The sequence below is a fragment of the Lemur catta genome, chromosome 15 (genome assembly GCF_020740605.2).
Source record: "Lemur catta isolate mLemCat1 chromosome 15, mLemCat1.pri, whole genome shotgun sequence".
Taxonomy (NCBI): Eukaryota; Metazoa; Chordata; class Mammalia; order Primates; family Lemuridae; genus Lemur; species Lemur catta.
The window spans coordinates 44,054,667-44,078,460 of NC_059142.1; the positions used below are offsets into that span (position 1 = coordinate 44,054,667).

General features: G+C 38.8%; 1 protein-coding gene across 1 annotated transcript; it reads right to left on the reverse strand.

The window, feature by feature from the left end:
* Window positions 1-3,014: 3,014 nt before the first annotated feature.
* On the reverse strand, window positions 3,015-23,370 carry CCDC47 (coiled-coil domain containing 47). The gene is made up of 13 exons (XM_045525975.1): window positions 23,192-23,370; window positions 17,494-17,762; window positions 16,628-16,735; window positions 15,967-16,141; window positions 14,413-14,534; window positions 14,106-14,171; window positions 11,064-11,165; window positions 10,738-10,848; window positions 9,732-9,817; window positions 8,326-8,384; window positions 7,935-8,044; window positions 7,534-7,701; window positions 3,015-3,433 (listed from the first exon to the last, which is right to left on the reverse strand). Exons 2-13 carry the CDS (start codon window positions 17,755-17,757, stop codon window positions 3,353-3,355), a joined length of 1,452 nt encoding a protein of 483 aa, XP_045381931.1. The 5' UTR covers window positions 17,758-17,762; window positions 23,192-23,370; the 3' UTR covers window positions 3,015-3,352.
* Window positions 23,371-23,794: the final 424 nt, after the last annotated feature.

A 23,794-nucleotide genomic window follows, 5' to 3' on the forward strand; every position in this document is an offset into this window, starting at 1 on the left:
TACTTTCTTTCACAGGGGATCAAATATTTTGCTGGTCACCAAACCCCAGAAACTGAGAAAATACTTTTTATTATTCTGTTTTAGCAGTCTGTAATAGAAGTCACTCCTATGGGTATAACTCTTCCTCTTATATCCTTTCACATTAAGAATGAGGCAGGAACAGTCAAGAAAGGTAACCTAGGAGGATAAAGTACAGTATTTTTACCCCTTCTACCAAATCCAATAAATCTTAAAAAACATGATTCTAAATAATCTTCACATTGCCAATTCCTATTAAATGAGTGAAATGAGACTATCAGTGGTTTTCCTGGGTCTAAATCCCATCTAAAGAAAGGAGTTTCACATTTGGTCACTAACAGGGAAAAATTTCTTATTATTAAGGAAACAGAATCATAAGCTACTCCCTTCTTCCTCAAAAGATACCCTATCAATTTTTGCTGTAAAGTTAGAGGACTCTGAAGGGATCTGCTGCTTGGTTTTCATTGGGAGAAAGAAAAGAAAAAGAGAGTAAAAGAAGGCCAAGTGCAGTGGCTCATGCCTGTAATCCTAGTAGCACTTCGGGAGGCCGAGGTAGGAGGATTGCTTGAGGCTAGGAGTTTGAGATTAGCCTGAGCAACAAGGCAAGACCCCATCTCTCTACAAAAAGTATAAAAATTAGCAGGGCATGGTGGCACATGCCTGTAGTCCCAGCTACTCAAGAGAGGCTTTGAGGCTGCAGTAAGCTATGATAACGTCACTGCACTCTAGCCCGGGCAACAGAGTGGAACCCTGTATAAAAAAAAAAAAAAAAGGAAAGCAAAAACGTGCCACTTGCAGAATGGTCCTAGATGATGCCTTACATTTGTAAAGTCCTAAATAGTTTACAAAACAATTTTACATATACAGTATTATCTCTTCGTGTTGAACTACCTGTGAAACAGGTAGGGCAAATAATTACTATCCCCACTTTATAGAAGTTAATGACTTACCCAATGTCAAGGGATAAGCAATTGGTTTTGCTGGCACTAAAAGCCAGGTCTTTGTCTTCTATTGCAGTGCTTATTTCAGCATTGCTAAGTGACCAGATTGGAGGACTCAGTGGTTTTTCAGTGTGTAACAGTAAAACAACATTCTCCTCTCTGTCCTCACATTCACAGTAGGGTTAATGGAGTGTTAGCTCAAGAGGGGGACTGCAGGGAGTAGCCCATTAATAACATATGGGGCTCTAAAAATATAAAACATTCTAAACGTGCTTAAATAGTAACAACAAAGGGACTATTCAAGACCAACTCTTTAGAAGGCAAAGTATTTAAATGCTGACTTTTATTGAACAGAAAGATCTTTCCTATGGGCTTATGCTCTTACAGGACAACTCCAGAAAGTCAAGGCGGCACTCTGAGATTTTTGTCAATCAGTTTAATATATGTCCATAGGTAGTTCATATGAATGCTTAAATTACAAAATTAGCTGCCATGGTCCAAATGTATGGGACTTTAAGAAAGCTTTTATTACTCAAAAGATAACTAAGCATATCAACTTTGACTTCTAGAATGTATTTTAAAGGTCTATAAAACAAGGCTAATTCTAGAATTATATAGCATTAGAGTAATTAAATTTTGTTATTTTTGTTATTTTAATAACTTAATTTCATGAACTGTTAAAAAACATTACATTGCATCTCTCAGTTTACACATTTCTGTATTAACCTAGAGAAAAACCCATGTGAAAAGTTTCCATGCAGTTACAAAGGCAGCAGCACATGCTGTTTTCACAGCAACTTATTGTTATTGCCTCAGAACAGACCTGCACATAAAGCATCAACAAAAAATACCCACCCACCCCACTCCCCCTGAAAAACCCAACTTTTTCCCATCCCCAGCAAAAATTACCTGGTACAAGCAGTGACCTAAAAAATGCTTTCTTAGTAGGAAGCATTTATAAAATGCAGAGATCTGAACAAGCTAAATGCTTGTGCAGATAGATGGGCCTCTCTCCCAGAATTTCCCCTTCAAGAGGCAGAAAGAACTCTCAATAGTTTAGGAAAGCTCATTTTTAAAGTATACTTATGCATATTCATAGCTATTTCTTTGAAAGAACATACCCAGCCTCAACTATGGAAGAGATAGAAGCAAAGGGAGAAACAAAGGTACATAGCCACAGCACAGAGAATAGAGCTTCTCCATGCATCTACTAGGTTGCAGCAACCAAGAAGGAAAACGTGTGATTTCACACAGACCAATGATCTGACTGTGATCTAATCTAGGTGAAGTATTAATTTTTCATGCATTTGTTACTCGAGAAAAATAAACATACAACCACTTAAAATAAAGCATTCACATTGTCATTAGCTTGTAGTATCAGGTAAGGAGAAACTGTGTTCTCGTACTACCTATCCCTAGAATTTTCCATGTATGTCAGTATCCTAATGCCTACAGATTTCCTGTAATACTGTCATCAGCACCTCCCACCTACAAAACATACACTGCATTGTTTTGAGTCCCTGAAATTTCATTACTGCACATAGTGTTCTAAATTTTACTTTTTCACAAGTTTAATGCAGACACAGAAGAAAACACCAAGCAATGTTTATTGTGCAATTCCAACAGCTATTTGTGGAATCTTGGTTTAGAGTCAGTCCTCATAGTCATTTCAACTGCTTAAACAAAAAGCAACAATCTACCCATACATTTCATGATATTTCTTCAAACACTGAAGTACTAAAAGCACTGATGATTCATGTTATAATTTTTTTTTTTTTTTGAGACAGAGTCTTGCTTTCTTGCCCAGACTAGAGTGAGTGCCGTGGCATCAGCCTAGCTCACAGCAACCTCAAACTCCTGGGCTTAAGCGATCCTACTGCCTCAGCCTCCCAAGTAGCTGGGACTACAGGCATGCGCCACCATGCCCGGCTAATTTTTTCTATACATATTTTAGTTGGCCAGATAATTTCTTTCTATTTTTAGTAGAGACGGGGTCTTGCTCTTGCTCAGGCTGGTCTCGAACTCCTGACCTTGAGCGATCCACCCGCCTCGGCCTCCCAGAGTGCTACAATTACAGGCGTGAGCCACCGCACCCGGCCGATTCATGTTATAATTTTAAAAATATGTTAAAACTACACAGACTTCATATATCATTCCTTTTATAAAATAATCAAAATAATTTGATTATCTGGAAGAAAATCACTGAAACAGAGTCCTTTCAATCTATCTACAACCCCCATAAAACTCCAAACCAAAAGCAGAGTGGATGATGAAATTATCTCAGTTTGCTAGAAGTGTCTGAAATTTAAGGTGAGAAATGGACAGGTGTTTTTTTGTTTCCTGTGAATTCAGAGCTTACAGGTGCCATCGGAACTCAAATCTCTGGGATGACTTTACATAGCCTTCACTTTGATTTGTTTCATTTTCATTTGCTTCTTCTCCAACTTCTTTTGCTCACGCCTCAAAGCAGCTTCCTAGAGAAAGAGGGAAAGGGGCAGAGGGAGAGAGAGAACCCAAACTAAGCTCCAAGCATATGTTTAAAAAAATCAAAACTACAATATTGCCTATAATATTATTTACAAACTTAGGCTTGCACCATAAATGACATTCTAGAATACAGTTATAAAAATAATGGCCAATACCTATGTTGGTGAATGAAAATTAACTTGAAATGAAGTAGAGGTAACTAAAATCTCAATTTAGAAAGAAACTACTACAATTAACTAGGTTTTGCTATTGGGTTTGATTTTTCTTATACCCAGGAAACACAAGCCCAATATTCATACCATTTATGATGGCAGATAAATATATACCTGCCAAGATATATGGCCTTAGAGGCTAAGTCAAAGTAAGACTTCGCTGATGGCCATTACTGGTACATTTGATTAAAGCTTATTTCAGCTGGAATCTCAAACTTCATTTTTTTGGGAGACTGGGGTAGAAATGTCCTGAGGACTATACTCCTCAACTGGTACAGGATCAAGAAAATATGGATGAGAAAAAGCAGAAGCACGTTAGCATACATAGTTGTTCATAGTATAACAAATTAGGTTTCAAAGGATGATTTGTAAATTCCTGGTTTGGGAACTATTGATTGTGTTATGTTCCTGCACTAGATAACAAAGAACTCTTCACCTATACAGCAGTATAAGCCCGAATGTTGATGCATCCTCAGCTGTGCTACTGTGAAACTACCACCAATGTTAAGAGTAAGCCACTTTTAGGGGAAAATACATTCTGAGTTTGGATTCGCAAAGGCAGGAATGAACCCACCTCCTTTGGCAATGCTGCTGCCTCCTGTGAGGGCCCAGTAGCAAGGAAGTAGCAACAGCAAAAATCTCAAGAGCTATACTATTCTGGGGCAGCTACACAAGGTAGGCAAAGTATTGTCCCAATGTCTTCTTCTCACTGTCCCAACCCCTATCTCCACTATATTCACTCCTTTCCCAGTGTTAGCCACCCCTAATTCCCATATATACATGTGTAAAACTACTGATACACAACATACAGTATCATGGTTAAGAAATATATTTATGTTAGCCGGGCGTGGTGGCTCACGCCTGTAATCCTAGCACTCTAGGAGGCCGAGGCGGGTGGATTGCTCGAGGTCAGGAGTTCGAGACCAGCCTTAGCAAGAGCGAGACCCCATCTCTACTAAAAAAAAATAGAAAGAAATTATCTGGCCAACTAAAATATATGTATAGAGAAAATTAGCCGGGCATGGTGGCGCATGCCTGTGGTCCCAGCTACTGGGGAGGCTGAGGCAGTAGGATCGCTTGAGCCCAGGAGTTTGAGGTTGCTGTGAGCTAGGCTGACGCCACAGCACTCACTGTAGCCCAGGCAACACAGGGAGTCTCTGTCTCAAAAAAAAAAAAAAGAAAGAAATATATTTATGTTAAGGTGAACACGTGTGAAAAATGTCCATTTGCAATAATTGAAAAAATGCAAAACAAATGAGATACCATTTCCCCCCACCAGAATCACAGATTAAAAAAAAAAAAAAGAGGATAACTACTAGTTTTTGAAAAGATATGAGTAAAGAGGAGCTCTCATACTGGTAAAAGTATAAATTGGTACAACTTCTTATTGGTAGTATGTATTCAAAATTTATTTTATATGTATACATATGCATATACATACATGAATGTATGTGTGTGTCTGTGTGTGTACCTTCTGAGACTGTTTTCCTCAGAAAATTAAAAAGCACAAATATGGAAAGACATCACTTTCTTCAAAGACTGATATATTTTTAATATAAAAAACTTGCAGAACACTTGTTTTTAAGATAAGGTACATTAAGAAATATATACATCAAACACATAGAGAACTATATAAAGTGTTAACACTGGTTATTTTTAGGGATGGGGGTTGTCTGAAGGATTGTTATATTATTTTTACATAGTAATTACATGGTAATCAAGGTTTAATTTTAACTTCTGTGTATAATGTTGCTCTGTATTTTTCAAATTAAATACATAAAAACAAACAAGCTACTACACTGGCAGTGGCAGGGAGGTCCAGATCATTTGTATGGATGAGTTATTCAAATCAGAAGTTTACTATAATCTTCTCTTTCTTTTCTTTCCTTTGTTTCTTATTCATTTTAGAGACAGAGTCTCGCTCTGTCACCCAGGCTGCAGCACAGTGGTGAAAGCAGAGCGCACTTCAACCTTGAACTCCTGGGCTCAAGTGATCCTCCTGCCTCAGCCTCCTGAGCAGCTGGGACTACAAGCATGCACCACTGTGACAGGCTTATAGTGGTGGTTCTAAAAAAATTAATTCTTTATATCCACAAGAAGCTAAAAATCCAACTCAAGTTCCAGATGCCCCTTTTCCTTTAACCCATTGTAGTTTCAAATCCTAGAATTTCCTTTTCATAGAAAAATAAAAGGCATTACCTATTCCTGTGTAGATTCTTCATGTGTACATTAAAAGCCATTTTCATTTATCATGACGACTGCAAAAAGCGCTACACTTTCAGGGAAAATAGCCTATCACTAAACTAAATCAAACAAAAACTGAAGAGAAAGAGGGTAAGATGAGGACAGGTCTCTGGTATCCTGGACACTTTCTTGAAGAGCATTAATGACACTACTGGCAATTGCAGTGCCACACAGCAGCTCACATTTTCTTGGAAGCATGCCCCCTCCTAAGAATTTTCTTCAATCCTCTCAATATTATTTTAATTTTTTCTTTCTTTTTTTTTTTTTTTGAGACAGAGTCTCACTCTGTTGCCCAGGCTACAGAGCCGTGGGATCAAGCTCACAGCAACCTCAAACTCCTGGGCTTACGCAATCCTTCTGCCTCAGCCTCCCGAGTAGCAGGGACTACAGGCATGTGCCACCATGCCTGGCTAATTTTTTTCTATATATGTTTTTAGCTGTCCAGATCATTTCTTTCTATTTTTAGTAGAGGCGGGGTCTTGCTCTTGGTCAGGCTGGTCTCGAACTCCTGACCTCGAGTAATCCTCCTGCCTCGGCCTCCCAGAGTGCTAGGATTACAGGCATGAGCCACCGCACCCGGCCCAATCCTCTCAATATTATTCCGATTAAAACTCACATCTTTTAGGACTTTTCTCTGTTTTGACCAGCATTTACAAAGTTTAAAATTACTTTAGAGCTGGATTATGGCATCTTTCTTTCACAAAAATATCAGAACATGCTGATCTTTGAAAGATATACTACAGCCTAAAAAGTTCTAAGTTTGAGGTTCTAGTTACATAGAAAAACAGAAAACAAGGCTTGGTGTGGTGATGCACACCTGTAGTCCCAGCTACTCAGGAGGCTGAGGCAGGAGGATCACTTGAAGCTGGAAGTGTGAGGTTGCAGTAAGTTATGATCATGCCACTATACTCCCCACAAAAACCCAAAAAACAAAACAAAAACCCCCAAACAGAAAACAAAAATACAAAAGGGGCACTTGTGCTAGTTTCTATTAAAATTCCTAATTTCTTTCTACTGCAGTGTTTGGCTTGAAAAATGACAGTGGAACTTTCAAAATGAAATTGTGCTAAGGCAATAGGATAAGTCAGATCATTTTCCAGGTTCATAGACTCAAACTGCATGGTTTGGAGGAAGGATTATTTATTCTTTATAATACGATCAACTGACAAAATGTCCCAAATGCTGAGTAAATGCTAAACTTTTAGCTTGTGTACATTCCTACATAGGATTACCTTAACAACTAATGACACAATATGACATAAATCTTAGTTTTACATCAGAGATATGAAAAGTTTGGCTGGGCATGGTGGCTTATACCTGTAATCCTAGCACTCCAGGAGGCTGAGGCAGGTGGATCGCTTGAGGTCAGGAGTTCAAAATCAACCTGAGCAAGAGGGAGACCCTATCTCTACTAAAAATAGAAAAATTAACCAGGTATTGTGGTGCACACCTGTAGTCCCAGCTGCTCGGGAGGATCGCTTGACACCAGGAGTTTGAGGTTGCAGTGAGCTACGATATGGATGATAATGCCACTGCACTCTACCCAGGGTGACAGAGCAAGACCCTGTCTCAAAAAAAAAAAAAAAAAAAAGAAAAAGAAAAAGAAAAAAGAAAAGAAAAGTTTGTCGTACCTCCAGCCTACGCTGTTTCTCAGGATCTTCTTCATTCATGATTCGCTCCTTCTCTGCTCTTTTCTTCTCTTCCCGCCGAGACTGGGCAGCTTCCTGTCTTTGCACATGTGTCAGCTTCAAGAAGTTCTCTTCTACTCGAGCACGGTTCTTATCTGCTTTTTGTTTGCCCTTTTCCCAAGAAACAAAGTGTTTCATAAGAAATCCATTTCTATCCAACAGGAGCAAAATCCCATTTATCGTTCTTTCATAAAAGCACTCCCATTTGACACTTTCCAGTCAACTAGCAAAGATTCAATCATTGAAATCCTTGATAGCCCCTTCTCTCAGGGACTTCCCACCTGCCCCTCCCCCCGGAAAAAATAATAAAAGGTGCAAATTAAAATAAAGGCTTTGAGGCTTACTTCTCTGTTGAGTCGGAACTTTTTGACTTTATCAATAGAGTAAATCACCATGTTCATCAAGGGTAGCAAAGCCTCCATATCCTTTGGGTAAGTGTTACCTGAACCAGGCACTGGAAAAAAAAGCCATTTTTTTCTATGAGTTAATGGCAGCATTAATATTAATACTCCAACTCTTTTTATGTTAATAGACTCCTTTCTCTAAGTTTCTTAAGCAGTTGAAATGCAGTAGAAAATAGACATTAAAATATATAAAAGGTTCTCTTCTTGAAGAAACCCAGAAATCAATAAGCAAGCATGGGGTTAGTTTTAACATAGTTTTATAGCTATCATTTAGGAAGGAACAATGCTGTCAAGATCATGCCATAGAAAACTAAGAATCCAGAACGCTTACCATTAAATGTAAACAATAGTGTCCTCTTAGTGTCAGGTAGCTTCAAAGGCTGACCTTCCCTGTCATAAAACAAAAGGCTATTAAGAAGGAATACAAGAAAGATATTTTCCATGCATCCAAGCCACCCAATCCACTTAGATGAACAGATACCTACAAATAATTAGCACAGTATTTGGTTTGGCATTCCCAAGTCAAATATAATCCTAGAGCCTGAAGGTTTACAAGTCATCTGGTCCACTCATCTAACTGATGGATGCAATCCCAAGTGATCTTTACACTATACTTGAACACCTCCAGTGATGTTCCCCCCAAGCAGGGTACACTCCATCTCACCTAGGGAGCCAGAAATGAGCCTATTATTTAAACATGAGGCCCATATTTTAAGCAACATTTTTGCTTATTTTGATGGATTTTTATTTTTTATTTCCAACTCCTATGCTATCTTCCTATAATGAAGCATCTTATTTTTTAGTTAGGCCCAGAAAAAAATTTAGGAATAGCAGATATAATTAGTTCTGTCATTGAAAATTCCTTTGTAATTTTTGACTATAAATCCTTTGACCAACTGCCCTCCCTTCCACAAGCAAAAGGCTTGATGAATGCTACAATGGAAACTTTGTCCCCAGTGTCGTTATTGAGTTGAGCAAGGCAAGGATGATGCTGTACTACCTAGAGGCATAAGGACCTGAGTAATCTTAACATACAACTAAAATCCACATTGGCTTTTAACTGTGCTCAACTTCACAGCCTATGAGAAAACTTTAGCTAAAAATTTGGGTCAGAACCAGTTCCACACCAAGGATAAAGGGAAATAAATATGCTCTCCTGATGCAAGCTGTGAATTCAAAGAACAAATCCAAGACCTAAATATGTACACTTGAACAATATTACTATAAATCTGGAAACTCTATGGGCATTGAGGGTGTCTGATAATATGCTAGGAAAGTATACAATCACCCAACTATTCAGATAGGGAAGCCCGAAAAGGCCATAAAGTACAAAATACACAGATTTGCAATCAAACACCACAAATTAATATCATAAATTAAAAAAAAAGAACCTATACTACAAAGGAAAAAGAAATTAGCAATTGTTTTTCTTAGCATCAGCCATTCATTCTGTAAGATTCTCAACCACCTCACTGAGTGAGTGGTACAAACATGCAGGAGGGCACTGCATGGGTGGTGCAAACATGCAAACTGGGGGAGGGTAGCTCACGTGTTTGTCTCTTATAGGTTTCCAATGACCTCTCATGATGCATGCACTCAAAGCAAAGGAACACTAGGAGGCCTGTCACCCACTTCCCTCACTCATTTGATAAGGGAAATTGCAGAAGCACCTTAAGGTATTTTAACACAGAAAGCGAGTAAGGAAAATTAATTTTAACGTTTTTATCTCATACGTACTCTTGCATAATTTTGGGGCCAGAGAACTGATCCGAAAAATGAACGGATTCAATCTTGTCAGCATAGTGTGTAAGAAAGTGAACCATCTGAAAAAAATATATATATTTTTAAAGTAGGGTTTGAGGCATTTCCCTTTTTTCATAAAGATATTCACTCTTCAACCTTCCTTACTTTTGCACAATGTCATTAAGACCAAAGCTTTTTAAAAATTAAGGAACCTCTCTAAAATGAAACTAGTACCCTTCTTTAGTCACACCAATATTAAATTTCTCATTGAGCAGATGAAAATGTCTCAATGTTCTAAACAAAAATGAAAGCATAAAAATAAAACCTAAAATAATTTCAGGGGATTCTTTATAAAGAATCACCTTGAACTTACATTTATAACTATGTCTGAGTTATCCTATATTTTTATGATACTAAGATTTGTTACCATTACACAACCAATAGAAAGAAATGGCTCTCTCAGCTGGACATGGTGGCATGTGTCCATAGTCCCAGCTACTGGGGAGGCTAAGGTGGGATGATTGCTCGAGCCCAGGAGTTCAACGCTACAGTCAGCTATGATCACATCTGTGAATAGCCACTGCAATCCAGCTTGGGCACATAGCAAGACCCATCTCTTATTAAAAAAGGGGGGTGGGTGGGGAGGGGGCTCTCTATATATCTCTCTTCTTCCACACTAACTGAAGCTCAAAAAAAGAAAAAAAAACACTAAATGACATGGTGAAAAGGATTAAAATTATATTCCCTTTTCAAAAAACCTGAAAGTCCTTAGCAAACCCAGGAACAATTTGCTCTTGAATTAGAGAGAACTTCTTGACTAATCAAATTGTCCTTTTGACAAGTTAATCTACTGCTAAAAGAGGTATTTTAATATTTGTGTGGGAGAGGAATACATAACTAGCACATTGCCATAAAATGAAGATCTTGTACAGTGAGACTTTTAGGGAGAGTGCCCTATAACTACAAGGTCTAGCAGATGTATGTCTTCTATTGCATTTACCTTTGTATCCATCATTCCCTCTGTGACTTCTCCCATCTCTGATAGGATGGCCAAGGAGTCTGGCAGTCCATACTTTGCTCCAGACTTAGGTTTATCACTACAAAACTCACTCTGGGGGAAGAAGTAATTGAAAGTACGACATAACATTTTATTATGCACAAAGACGACTTCCCCCCCCCTCAAAAGAATATGTACTGACCTATTTCAAAGGAGTGCTTCAAACACTCAAGTGATATAATTAATTATCCTATGCTACGAAGTTGAGCATCTATGTAATAAAGAGGCACAGCTTCTCCATATATTTCAGTTGGAACAACCTGACATACCAGATCCTGCATTTCTTTCTGCAGTCGCACCAAGGCTTTCCGTGTCCCAACAGCAAACACATAGGTATCCATGTCTTCATCATTCATGGTTACTTTTATTTGCTTTAAAAATCAACAACAAAACCCACTTGTTAGAGTCTGTGGTAGGCAGATTTCTAAATGACCCCTAAGATTCCCACCCCCTGGTGTACATATCCTCCCTTTAAGTGAGTAGGATTTGTGAATATAATGGAATAGCACTCCCATAATTATGCTGCTATAAGGCAGAAGGCCCCTACTCAAGGGACTTTGAATTAACCAAAAGGGACATTATCTTGGGTGCACCCAAACTAATCAAGCAAATCCTTAAAAGAAGATGGGCCCTACTTGAAGAAGAGAGTCAAAGTGTGAAAGGGCTCATGGGGGGAGATGGAGATGCTGGAAAGGACCCAAGGGTGGCCTTTAGGAGCTGAGAGTAGTTCTCAGTTGACAGCTTGCAAGAAAATAGGGACCTTTAACCACAAGGAACTGAATTCTGCCAACAACCTGAATAGCCTTGAGAAGAGAACCCCAAGCTCCAGAGAATTCTAGCCTTGCTGACACTTTGATTTCAGCTTAGTAAGACCCTGAACAGAGGCCCATGCTGGACTTCTGACCAACAAAAATTGGGAAAATAAATGAGTGTCATTAAGCTGCTAAGTTTGGGTAATTTGTTATGTAGCAATAGAACATTAATGCACATTCATATAGGACTACTCAAGTCCAAAAATCAGAAATCAACAAGAACCATATCAGACAGTATGGAATAATAGAGGAAATATATTTGGTTTTATTCTAGGTTTCTGGCACAGAGCTCCTAAAACACTTAGAATTTCCTGAATAATATAAGGATCTTTGGTTACTTAAAATGAGCCCCTTGAACAAGATTGAGAGCTTCCAAGTTGGTGAACACATCATCTTGCAGGAAGGAAGGGTGGCGTGCTCAGAAAAGGGCATGAAGCTCCACGCAACCCCCTACCCCCATACCTTGCCCTATGCCTCTCTTTGATTTGGCTATTCCTGAGTTTTATCCTTTATAATAAATGGGAAAATGTAAATAAAGAGTTTTCCTGAGTTCTGTGAGACATTCTAAGAAATTATTGGATGTAAAGGGAGGTTGTGGGATCCCCTGGTTTATAGTTAATTGGTGAGAAGTACAGGTGACTGTACAGGTAACCTGGGACTGGAGACTGCAATTGAAGTGGGGGCAGTCTTATGGGACTGAGCCCTTCAACGTGTGGGATGTGAAGCTAACTCCACTTACACAGTGTCAGAATTGAACTGAATTGTTGGACACCCAGTTGGCATCCAGAGAATCTGAGAAGTGGTTGGTGTTGCAAAACATCCTAGGCAGGTAAATAGTGAGTACTCTGATGGGGCCAGAAAGACAAAATTATAGCCTAAAAAGTCTGATATGATAAAACACAGCCCCCTATTTGTCATATTAATTATATCTTAAAATGTTTGGGTCAAACGTTTTCAGTATGGGGAAGAACAGAAATGTTAACGTAGGGATAGAATTAGCAAGACGGCAGCTGTAAAAGAAAGGGTTTTCTGTATTCCATCACCACACCTTAAACAGAATCCAGAAAAACAAAGCAAATAAAGAGCCACAAGGCAAATAAACAGTCTGTTGAGGCTATTTTTCTTAGTGTGGGGTAGGGTAGGGAGGGCGGGGCAGGGATAGAGATAGAGATAGATATAAAAGATGGCAGGCCCAGAGGCAAAGAGAAGATTAAGTGTACTCTAGGAAAGAAGTGAAAATGATTAAAACACCAAAGAATAATTTCTACAAAAAGATAGCCAGGGAGGCCGGGCATGGTGGCTCACACCTGTAATCCTAGCTCTCTGGGAAGCTGAGGCAGGAGGATCACTTAGAGTTCAGGAGTTCAAAACCAGCCTGAGCAAGAGTGAGACCCTGTCTCTACTAGAAATAGAAAATTTAGCTGGGTGTTGTGACTCACACCTGTAGTCCCAGCTACTCAGAAGGCTGAGGCAAGAGGATCCCTTGATCCCAGGAGTTTGAGGTTGCATTGCAGCTGCGCTCTACCTAGGGTGACAGAGCAAGACTCTGTCTCAAAAAAGGAAGAAGAAGAAAAAACAAAGACGGTGTGGGGATACAGCAAACTTTCCTCCTTTCCAGCTAGTAAGGTGATGTTTGGGGGAGAAAAGATGACAGAAATGTTAACTGATGGAGGTCTAAATTTTAATGGATTAAGCCATCATGACCATATTAGAAAAATTAAAGATACGGTTTTACAACTAAAAATGACACCTTTTAAATAATAACAATGATTTTAAATCCAATGACATTTCAAAGTCCCTAATTTACATCACTAACACAGTATTTATTAAACAAATACTACTTCATACTTTGACACACACACACACACACACACACACACATATATATATACACACACATATATATATTTCTTGTTCTCTTAGTTTATATAAAAGAAACTGTCTTGTATACTTGTTTCTTATAGTAGTGGGAGCCAATACAATTATTTACTGAAAAAATGGAGGGAGGAGGAATGTGGCATTTCTTACAAAGTGCACAATTTTCAGATTAACATGTTAATAAAGGAAAGAAAGCAAACCAAACATACAGCCCCCAGATCATGATTTGAGTTCATTTAGCCAAAAATGTATTATTTGAAGCAAAAATTATTTGAAAAGAAATCCAGCTTTTTGCGGAAGATAAAAGCAAATACAAGGAGCACAGTTGGCTATGAAGGCCAACTATCTATGACAATTGCTTTTCCCTCTATTACCAAGGCTAATTCAGCTGATCTATGTGGGGATAGAGTATTATCTCCTTCGCTCCAAAAAAGCAGAAGGCGGCCCCCTGACAGCTGCAGAGTGGAAGAAGACAATCTGTCTAAACAGAAAAGGGTCAATTTTTTGGCAAGGGACACAAGTTGCCAGAGACACCAAACACAATCCAAGCAGAAATGGAATAAACTTTAAGAAGTAAAGAATTCAGTGTGTACACAGAAAGACAGTGGGAAGAATACATACCACTTGATCACTCACTGGCCTCATCATCCGGGCCAGGACATTCAGTAAGTCTTGTCTCTTGAGGAACTGAAAAATGAGAGAAGTGATTAACGCAACTGCAGCTTCTACTTACTACAATAAAGAAAGGGCCTTGAAGTACCAAATACTTCATCAAATACACTCTATGACACATTTGCCAATTAGCAGAAATAATTTGTAGACTTCAAGACAAACATAAATGGATGAGACACTAAATTTGGAGAATTAGGAATCATGGCTGGAAAAAATTAAGAGAAGATACACATTGTACCAGAAGTTCCCTACTTACCCTCAGCTGGATTAGCATGCCCTCACAGCACACTCGACCAGAACACCACAGGTTATAGATGTGCTCATTCTCCTGGTTCAACTTTCCTGTGCTTGTGGCTTCTTTGTTAGTTCCATCATCTCCTAGGGGTAAAACCACGTAATGTGATTAACTGAAAATGTGGAGGTCTAATACCCTCCTCTACCCTAATCCCCTAATGATCATAGATTTAGGGTAGAAATACTTTGCTATCTTATAGAACTCTCCTTTGGACAGGGATTAAAACAGATTGGCACTGTTCCTTTTACTTTTAAAACTCTATTGTCTCCATAAAAAAAATTATGGACTCTAGCACATACTGTTAGTTTAACGATGATTACCTTAGAGTATAAATCTCTCAAGCAGGTAGAAAATGGAACAAAATCAGTTTAAATATCTCTGCCAAAAGTTAAAAGCTAAATGACTGAGTCTTATCAGTGGTATTGAGTTGTATTTTAGATATAGAAAAAACTCAAATTCCAATAATTTCTCTCTTTATTTAATTCATTAAATGTACAAAAAGAACTGTTCTCGACCTCACCAGGTAAAATAGATCGACACACCAAATGAAAACAAACAAGAAGTGGAAGGAGCCACAGGCTGCTTATTTTTTTCTGATTTCCTGGTCAAGAAGTACTCTGAAGTACTATAGTAGAATAGAGAGAGCATGGAGTTTTAAAACAGGTCCATAGGTTTTAATATTTTGGTTGCTATTTATTTTTTTATATTTTATTTTTAGAGATGGGGTTTCATGATGTGGCTTAGGCTAGTCTTGAACTCCTGAGCTCAAGCGTTCATCCTGCCTCAGTCTCCCCAGTAGCTGGGACTACCAGTACTGCTCTCACAATTACTTAATAGCTTAGACAAGTTTTTAACATTTCTGCCCTGCAGGTCCCTCCTCAGGAAAATAGAAACAGTACCTAACTGACAGTGTTGCTACAAAGAGTAAATAAGAGACAATGTGCGCAAAGTACCCAGCACAATATATAAACCTTTGTCTGTTGCAGAGCAGATGGATTACTATTAAAGAGAAATAAAGTGCTAAATGCCAGACAGAGGTGAATGTGAGGGGAGTACATCTCATTCCCCACACCATATAACTAAAAGGGTTTCTCTAAGTACTTCACTGTATACCTCATCAGTGGATCCAAAACTAAAGTGCCCAGAACTTGAGGGAATTTTGAGGGACCTCCAATTTTATGAATTGAAAGCAATTATCAAGCTACCTAAAATGTCAAAATTATTTGGTTTCAGCCAGAATTTTATCAATTTGCTTTGGTAATACTGACTATATCATTCTAATCACAAGCTGTCTGGCAATTATACTGTTGATTAATGAAAGATGAGAAAATTTTTACATAAATGCAATTTATTCAGTACATAAAACCTAACAAAAAACAAGATCCTCGGGATAAAATAAAATGTGTCCTCTTCAGCATTCAATGAAAACAGTTACACATTTATATTGATAGGAATAAACCATCCTTACCAGATTGTTTTCAAGCAGGAAGCTGGATTTACATTGGCCTAACTTACCCACTAAGGTAAAGTTGCTCTCCAAAAGCTCTCTATGAGTGTTAAACCAAGCCTGAGCAAGGCGACTATTTTTATTCTTCCCAATGATGTAATTCATGATATAGGCAAGCAGACCAGTCACCATCAAAATTTCTAGATAATAACTTTCCCAACTGTTCTGGAGGTGTGCAGGAACCTAAAGAAGCAAAAGCATTCCATTTAATGTGGGCTGAAACTGAAGGAGGGAGTCTAACTCATGGAATAAAGAATGAGAAACCCATAACTGTCACTGAACATGATTATTCTTTGAAAAATATGCCCATTTTGGTTTTCTAGGTCAGCTTTATAAAAGATTCTTTAAGGAAATGTGAGGACAATCAAATGGGATAAAAAGTTGGAAAGCCCTTTGTATTACACTTGGTCCTGAGTTCCACCTCAAAATAAATCCAATGTACTATATATCCCCTTACTTATTCATTTATAAGTAAAACTAGGAGGGCTAGAATAAAAAAATAGGAGTTCCTTCCCTAGGTGTGGATTCTTATCAGAAGAATTGATGTCAAGCTCTTTCCCAGTTCCCACTATTACATCAATACCAGCTATATGTCACTAATTATATTTCTGGGATTAATAACAAGATATTTCGTTGGTTAGTGTGAAATTCAGAATTCTGTATACCTACATCAACAATTGTTATTGGATCTTTATTTTTGCTAGAAGTAGTATCTGGTTTGTCTTCATAACCTTCAAATTCTTCATCATCATATGGCTCACTCTCGGTATCTCCCTCCTACAAAAATGAGGCACCATCTGTTTTCTTCTACAAATGTCACCAACAGTTGTGTCTCATTTTGTAGGCAACATTTATAGAGGAAAACAGAATGCATAAGCAGCAAGAACAGAACACAGAGATATTACACTTTTAACAAAATAATCAAAGGGTACAAATTTTCAGGATGAGTAAGTTCTAGAAACCTAATGTACAACATAGTAACTATAGTTAATAATGTACTGTATATTTGAAATTGCTAACAGAGTAGATCTTAAGTATTCTTACCACACACGCACACAAAGGTATCTATGTGAGGTGATGGCTATGTTAATTAGCTTGATTGCGTTAAGAATTTCACAATGTATATGCATATCAAAACATCATGTTGTACACCATAAATGTGCACAATTTTTATTTGTCAATTATACCACAAAAAAGCTGGGGGGAAAAAACCCCAAACACCAAAATGATGACTTCCCATGCTTTTGAACCCAAAGTTCTAAATAGTATAATTCTCATCCTACACATTATTCTCCAGCCCCTCCCCCAGCCAGGGTTTCAACAGAAGAGAAAAATACAATCCATTCTATCAATATAAGAGGTAGGAACAGACCAGAAAACATTTAGAAGAGTTCTAATTACAGAACAAAAATTAAGATGCCAGACAGTAAAGGTCTCCCTAGATCTGGGTTTTACTCTTAATGTTTGGGAAAAGCACTAGTTACAAATTTTTCCATCCTTCTGATTTCCAAGAAATCAATAAAAAAGAACCTCACTTGGGTATCTGCATCTTCAAAATCTCCTTCTTGGTTTTCATCCTGTCCTTCCAACTCCACAGTAGTCTCGTCTTCATCATCTTCAGTGGTTATCACCCGTTGAGGAGATTCAGTAACAGAATCTTCTATGACATCCTCAAATTCAGCAAAGTCATTATCATCATACTCTACTATATCTTCCTCATCCTCAAAATCATCAAACTTGGCTTCAGAGACGCTCCCAAATACCAAAAGGACAACACAGAAAGCATGGAAGGCTTTCATTGCACCTTTAAAAAAAAAACAAACAAATGGAATGCCATTCTATATATACTGATCAGATTTTGTAAATAGTTAATAAATCTATAAACCTTTCCTGCTTGTCTCTCATGCAATACTATTCCATTTAGATAGCATTAGATAAAGGAAAATGAAGCGAAGTCAAGAGGCTTGGGTTCTAGTCCAGATCCTGGCACTAGGTATCTATAAAATCTTGGACAAGTCATCAAGTCATTTAATTTCTTTAGGTTGGGTTCTCTAAACATCTCTTCATATTTACACTGAGTATTCAAGTAAGTGTTTTTTGAGGGTCTATATAGGAACTGAGAAGGGGGTATAATGAAAGAATAAGACATAACTATTTATCTGTTAGTTGTAGCAAGAATAATTCAGGAACAGAAAAGCCATTCCTCCTTAGATCAACTTTGTGTGTGCATGTGTGAACACCATTATCATGAGATCAAACACTTAAGACACCAAGTGCTAGCTAGACACTGTTCTAAAGGCTTTATAAAAAGCAACTTATTTAATCTTATAACAGCCCTCTAAGGAAAGTAGCAGTACTAACATCCCCATTTCAGATAAGAAAAATGAGGCACAGAAATGCTAATTATTAATACAACTATCAAGTGCAACAGAGTTGTGATTTGATCCCAGAGTTTTGCCTCCAAAATTCATGGTATGAACCACTTTTCAGGCTGCTTCTCAAATGCACATTGCTGGCTCTGATTTTATATTACTTACTTAAAAGTAGTAATTTTCTGCTAACAAATTGTTCCTAGTGTGTATGATGGAATTCAATGTATCAGCATTTTATATATAGCTTTTTGAAAAGGACACCTGAGTATTCCAGCAACTGAACAAGGTTTTGAACTGATAGATGAAACCATATATGTGACAAAAATATATATCAGATTATACAAAAACATGGAGGGCAATGTAACCATTTTATCAAACAGATAAGGCTCTACCAAAAAAAGGGGAGAACATTAGAGCTGGCATTTGAAAAGTAGTTAGATTTCAACCATTAAAACCCTTAAGGCACACACAGAAAAAGGTTTAGAAGGACATACATCTATATACAAATAGCAGTTATCTCAAGACCAGCCTTGTGTCATCAATTGTTTAACAGACATCTCTATTTTGACGCCCTACAACTTTTTCTGTATCTGGTAAAACAGTAAATATTTTATGCTTTATGGGGCACATACTGGTCTCTGTTGCATATTCTTCTTTTCTTTTAAACAACCCTTTAAAAATGTAAAAACCATTCTTTCACAGGCCATCTCTCAAGCAGTAGTCTGCTGACACCTGCCCTACAGGCAGCTCTAACTCAAACTCTGCGTTTTCCTTTTTTTTTTTTTTCTGAGACAGAGTCTTGCTCTTCACCCAGGCTGGAGTATAGTGGCACAATCATAACTCACTGCAGGCTCAAACTCCTGGGTTCAAGCAACCCTTCTGCCTCAGCCTCCTGAGTAGCTGGGACTACAGCCAGCAACCACACTCAGCTAATAAAAAAAATTTTCTTTTGTAGAAGCAGAGGTCTCATTATGTTGCCCAGGCTGGTCTCAAACTCCTGGCCTCAAGTGATCCTCCCACTTTGGCCTCCCAAAGTGCTGGGAGTATAGGTGTGAGCCACTGTGCTTGGCCTGAATTTCTCTATTTTTATACTATTACAGTGTCAGCCCAATTTTTCCAGTCTTACTTGTTGAAATGAATAAAATATCTAATTTCTCACTTTCTTTTTCCTTTGAAATCTAATTAGCCATCAAATCCTAGTGTTTTCTTCTTTGATTTCCAAAACCACTGTAATCCAAGTTACCACCAACTACCAGCTGAAGAACCACAGTAATTATCTTAAATGGTCTCCCTTGTCTCAACTCTCTCCCTACTTCTCTCCTTGCTAAAAACCATCATCTTTCTAAAACACAATTTTTATTACATAAGGATTCAATAATCATCAAAGGCTAACCAATTAGTATAAAAACTCCTTTGACTTCCATTGCTTTTGATAAATGATCCTACCATAAGTAATTAAATGTACCTTCACTAAGCAAATCTCTACAGTAGATACCAAAATAAGCAAAGCATGATTCCTGAATAATCATAAATTTGCACAGGAATTCAGTTTCAAGGGTTATTTGCTAAAGTATTACTTATGGGAGAGTGAAAATTTTGAAACTATTTGGTTGCACTATGGGTGTATCCAAAAAAACAAGGTTACTTTCTGTCCATTAAAAATTGTTACAAATGAAGTTAGAACCCATGTTGTTTTTGAAGCAAATGCACATCTAAAAAATGATTTAGAAGGACATACATCTACGCATAAATAGTAGTTAGTTTGTATGGTAGGATTATGGATATTTTGTCTCTATTTTTCTTTATATTTTTCTACAAGATATTTTTGTAATTAAAAGAAACAGTTTTTTATTTGTTTGTTTTTGTTTTGAGACAGGGTCTTGTTTGCTGCCCCAGCTAGAGTGCAATGATGTCATAGCTCCCTGCAACCTCAAAATCCTGGGCTCAAGTGATCCTCCTACCTCAGCCTCCCTAAAGTAGCTGTAACTACAGGTGCACACCACCAAGCCCAGCTAAATTTTCCATTTTTTGTAGAGATGGGGTCTCACTGTGTTGTCCAGGCTGGATTCGAACTCCTGGCCTTAAGTGATCCTCTCACCTTGGCCTCTGTTGCAAGCTACCACATTTGGCCAAAAGTAATGGTTGTAAAAAATAAAGCATGGTTCCTCCAACATTCTAGAAGAGGCACTGCAGATTGAGGAACAGCTATGGCACAGAGGCCTGAAATAGCATATTTTAGGAATTCAGTATGATAGAGCTGCGGTACCCAACCCCTGGGCCAGTACCAGTCTGTGGCCTGTTAGGAACCAGGCTGTACAGCAGGAGGTGAGCAGCAGGCAAGGGAGGGAAGCTTCATCTGTATTTACAGCTGATCCCCATAGCTCACATCACCTGCCTCCTGTCAGAACAGCATAGATTCTCATAGGAGTGTGAACCCTACTGTAAACTGCATGCAAGGGATCTAGGTTGCATGCTCCCTATGCAAATCTTATGCCTGATGATCTGAGGTGGAAATGAGGCAGTGATGCTAGCCTCAGACCAAAAATTTCCAATATTCAGGAAATCATTATTGCTAAGTGCAAGGAAGTGGTAGGGATGGAAGCCAGGTGCAGAATGTTGAGTACTAATGGAAGTGAGTGTGGCAAAAGTAAATATGTACTACTCTTTCAAGCTTGGGGATAATGAATGATCTAAATTGCATATTTATAGCACCACCAATTCTGAAAGGAATTAGTTTAATATAAAAGGTTATTGCCCAATATCTTGCAACCCATGGATGCTCAAGAAATATTCTTAGAATTATATTTTCCCATCTGAGGTTATATTAAAAAAATAATTATTCTTAGAATTAAAGTTCATAAATTTTGAAAGTTACAAATAATTTTGAGAAATGCCATAAAGTATATAGGCCAAAAGTACAGTAGGCCCTCTGTATGGGTCGGTTCCACATTTGTGGATTCAACCAACCACAGACTGAAAATATTCAGGAAAAAAATAAATAAAACAATAAAACTAAAAAACCAATACAGTGTAACAACTATTTACATAGTGTTTACATTGCATTAGGTATTATAAGTAAACTAGAAATGACTTTTAAGTATATGGGCAGATGTGTGTAGGTTATATACAAATACTATGCCATTTTATATAAGTGACTTGAGTATCCATGGATTTGGGTTTCTGAGGAGGGCGTTGTGGAACCAATCTCCCATGGATACAGAGAGACACCTTTCCACTCTTTGATCTTTGAGGTTAGCACCAGAGGACATTTTGTGGGAAAGCATGCTGCCTTCTCAACACCAACCTCAAAGAGGTTTGTGATGTGTCTCCAACCACCCCTAGCTTCCTTTAATGGTCTTTTTTATTAATTAATGCTCCTAAACTCTAGAATGGACATTTTCAGCTTCCATTAGTTCTAAGGGTCATCAATCCTCCCGGTTATTATCTGTTAAACAAAGTTTCTCTTCTACTTTGTCTAGGCTTTCCCCCTAGTTCTGTTGTTGTGACATTTGGTCAAAAGTGGCAAAAAGAGGAAAAACTTTAGTGAAATATGTGCTCTTTTCTCCTATTTCTCCTCACATTTGGTTTAAAATGTCAGCTCTATCATTTACCAGCCATATGACCTTAGGCTAATTACTTAAAATTCCCTGTTCCCCACATGCAAAAAAGGGATACCATTTGTTACTTGCCTCTGGGCTTTGGTGGGTATTACAGGAGATACGTGCCATTTTAACACACTGCCTGGCACAGCGAAGGTGCTCAATATTAGTTCTTATTCCTTTCTTCTGCTGTGCCTTACAAATACCCTTTAAGAGTTAAAAAAAACTTCATTTTTAGTATTTCCCTTTTCAGATCCCAGTCTTGAACTTTTTTTCAAATAGAAGTGACTAAAGGTTAACACTTGTACAGTCAACTTGATTAATGGCCTGCTAAAATATCTGATCATTTCAAATAGAATTTCCATTTAGAATGTTCACACCATAAAAACATTTCCAAGATAACTCAGCACTGTAACAAAGCTCCTTCAAAGTTATTAAGTTTAAAATTATCCAAGCCATTTGTACCTTGGCCTTCCCTCTCAGAAGTCTCTGTTGCACCTGTCAACTCATTTCTCAAATGCTCAACTCCCTGCCAGGCCACCCAGTCTGAGACTCCTGAAGCAAGGAACACAAGACCAAGTCAAGGCAAAAGCATTAACGAATCTGGTTTGATTATTTTCTGTAAGCTCACCCAACAATCTCTCAGCGACTCACTCTGAATTTAAAAACGAAAGAGAAGGGAGGCCATCATTCCTTGATGTCATTTTAGATTAGGCCATTCTGACAACGGCCAGAATATGAGTCTTCCGGAAATCATGTAGATTTCATTCCCGTCTCCTTACATGTGATGGATAAAAACGTTTCAAGCTAGAAACCTTCATCAAAAATTGGCTACAGAAGTTGTTGCTTGTTAAACCACCCTTGTCTAGTTTTTCCCTACCATGGAGAATCAATTCATCCTAATGCCTACTTCCATTCTTCCTGCTGCACACTGTAAATTTCCTCTAACTTTGCCCTTCTGGTTGGCATTTCTTCACCCCCCCGACAGCTCTGTGGGAAAGTTCCCGAAAACCATTAAAATCCCCAACCCCCTCGCAAACCAACAGAAAATGGGCCTTAGCGTGGATGGACAGTTAAAAATTTTTTTTTCTACAAAATAAAGTCGGGAGAAGTTAGACGGCGCAGGGACCTATGCATGTCACTACACGCTGGACTTAAGGGTTGGTTGAGAAACCAGACCGGCATACAGGCCACGCAACTCAAGAGTCACCGCTCGGCCTGGCCCGGACCCACCGACTAACGCGTCATGGCCCGCTACCTACCTGTAGCCGAGGCTAAAACTCGGCCCAGCGCTCCTGGGTCCGCCACCTCCACCCCGCCTGCCTCTCAGTCTGGTCGCCGCCTCTGTTTCACTCCCAGAAGCCTCTAAGACAGAGCCGGACCAGGTAGCTCAGTCACGCCGCGCCCCCTTCACCTAGCCTCCGCCGTCCGTTACGTAGAATGCGTGCGGCTCGTCCACGCCTGCGCGCAGCGCGGAGGGCGGGACGCAGCCGCGGGGAAAGCGCAAGACCTCCCTCTTCCCCGCCCAGCTGAGGCGAGGTGGGGCTGCTGGGAAAATTACATAATCCCCGCCCCAGGGCCGGAACTGTCCTCGCCTATCCTAGTCCTCCTCACTTGGGTTCAGTCAAGTTGGCGTCACGCTGAACGGGTGCTCCGGAAGCTAAAGGTGGCCATGCTCTGTGGGACCACGTGGCTAGAGGCAAGCTGAGAAACGTTGCTCAAATCGTATTTCCAAGGGACCGGAGTTAAGGGAATTGACATTTTAATGTAAATGTGGTATTCGCCCCACTCCTTTTCTCTTCGGATTTTTGGGCGGCTCCCTGTCACTGACCCTGTTTCTTCATTCCCAGACCCACTTTCTAGGT

Coding starts and splice junctions, on each gene's coding strand:
- CCDC47 (XM_045525975.1), bottom strand. CDS start 17,757: ATGAAAGCCTTCCATGCTTTCTGTGTTGTCCTTTTGGTATTTGGGAGC. Junction 16,736..17,493: donor TTGAAGATGCAGATACCCAA/GTGAGGTTCTTT, acceptor TCATTTTTGTAG/GAGGGAGATACCGAGAGTGA. Junction 16,142..16,627: donor ATCCAATAACAATTGTTGAT/GTAGGTATACAG, acceptor TTGCTTCTTTAG/GTTCCTGCACACCTCCAGAA.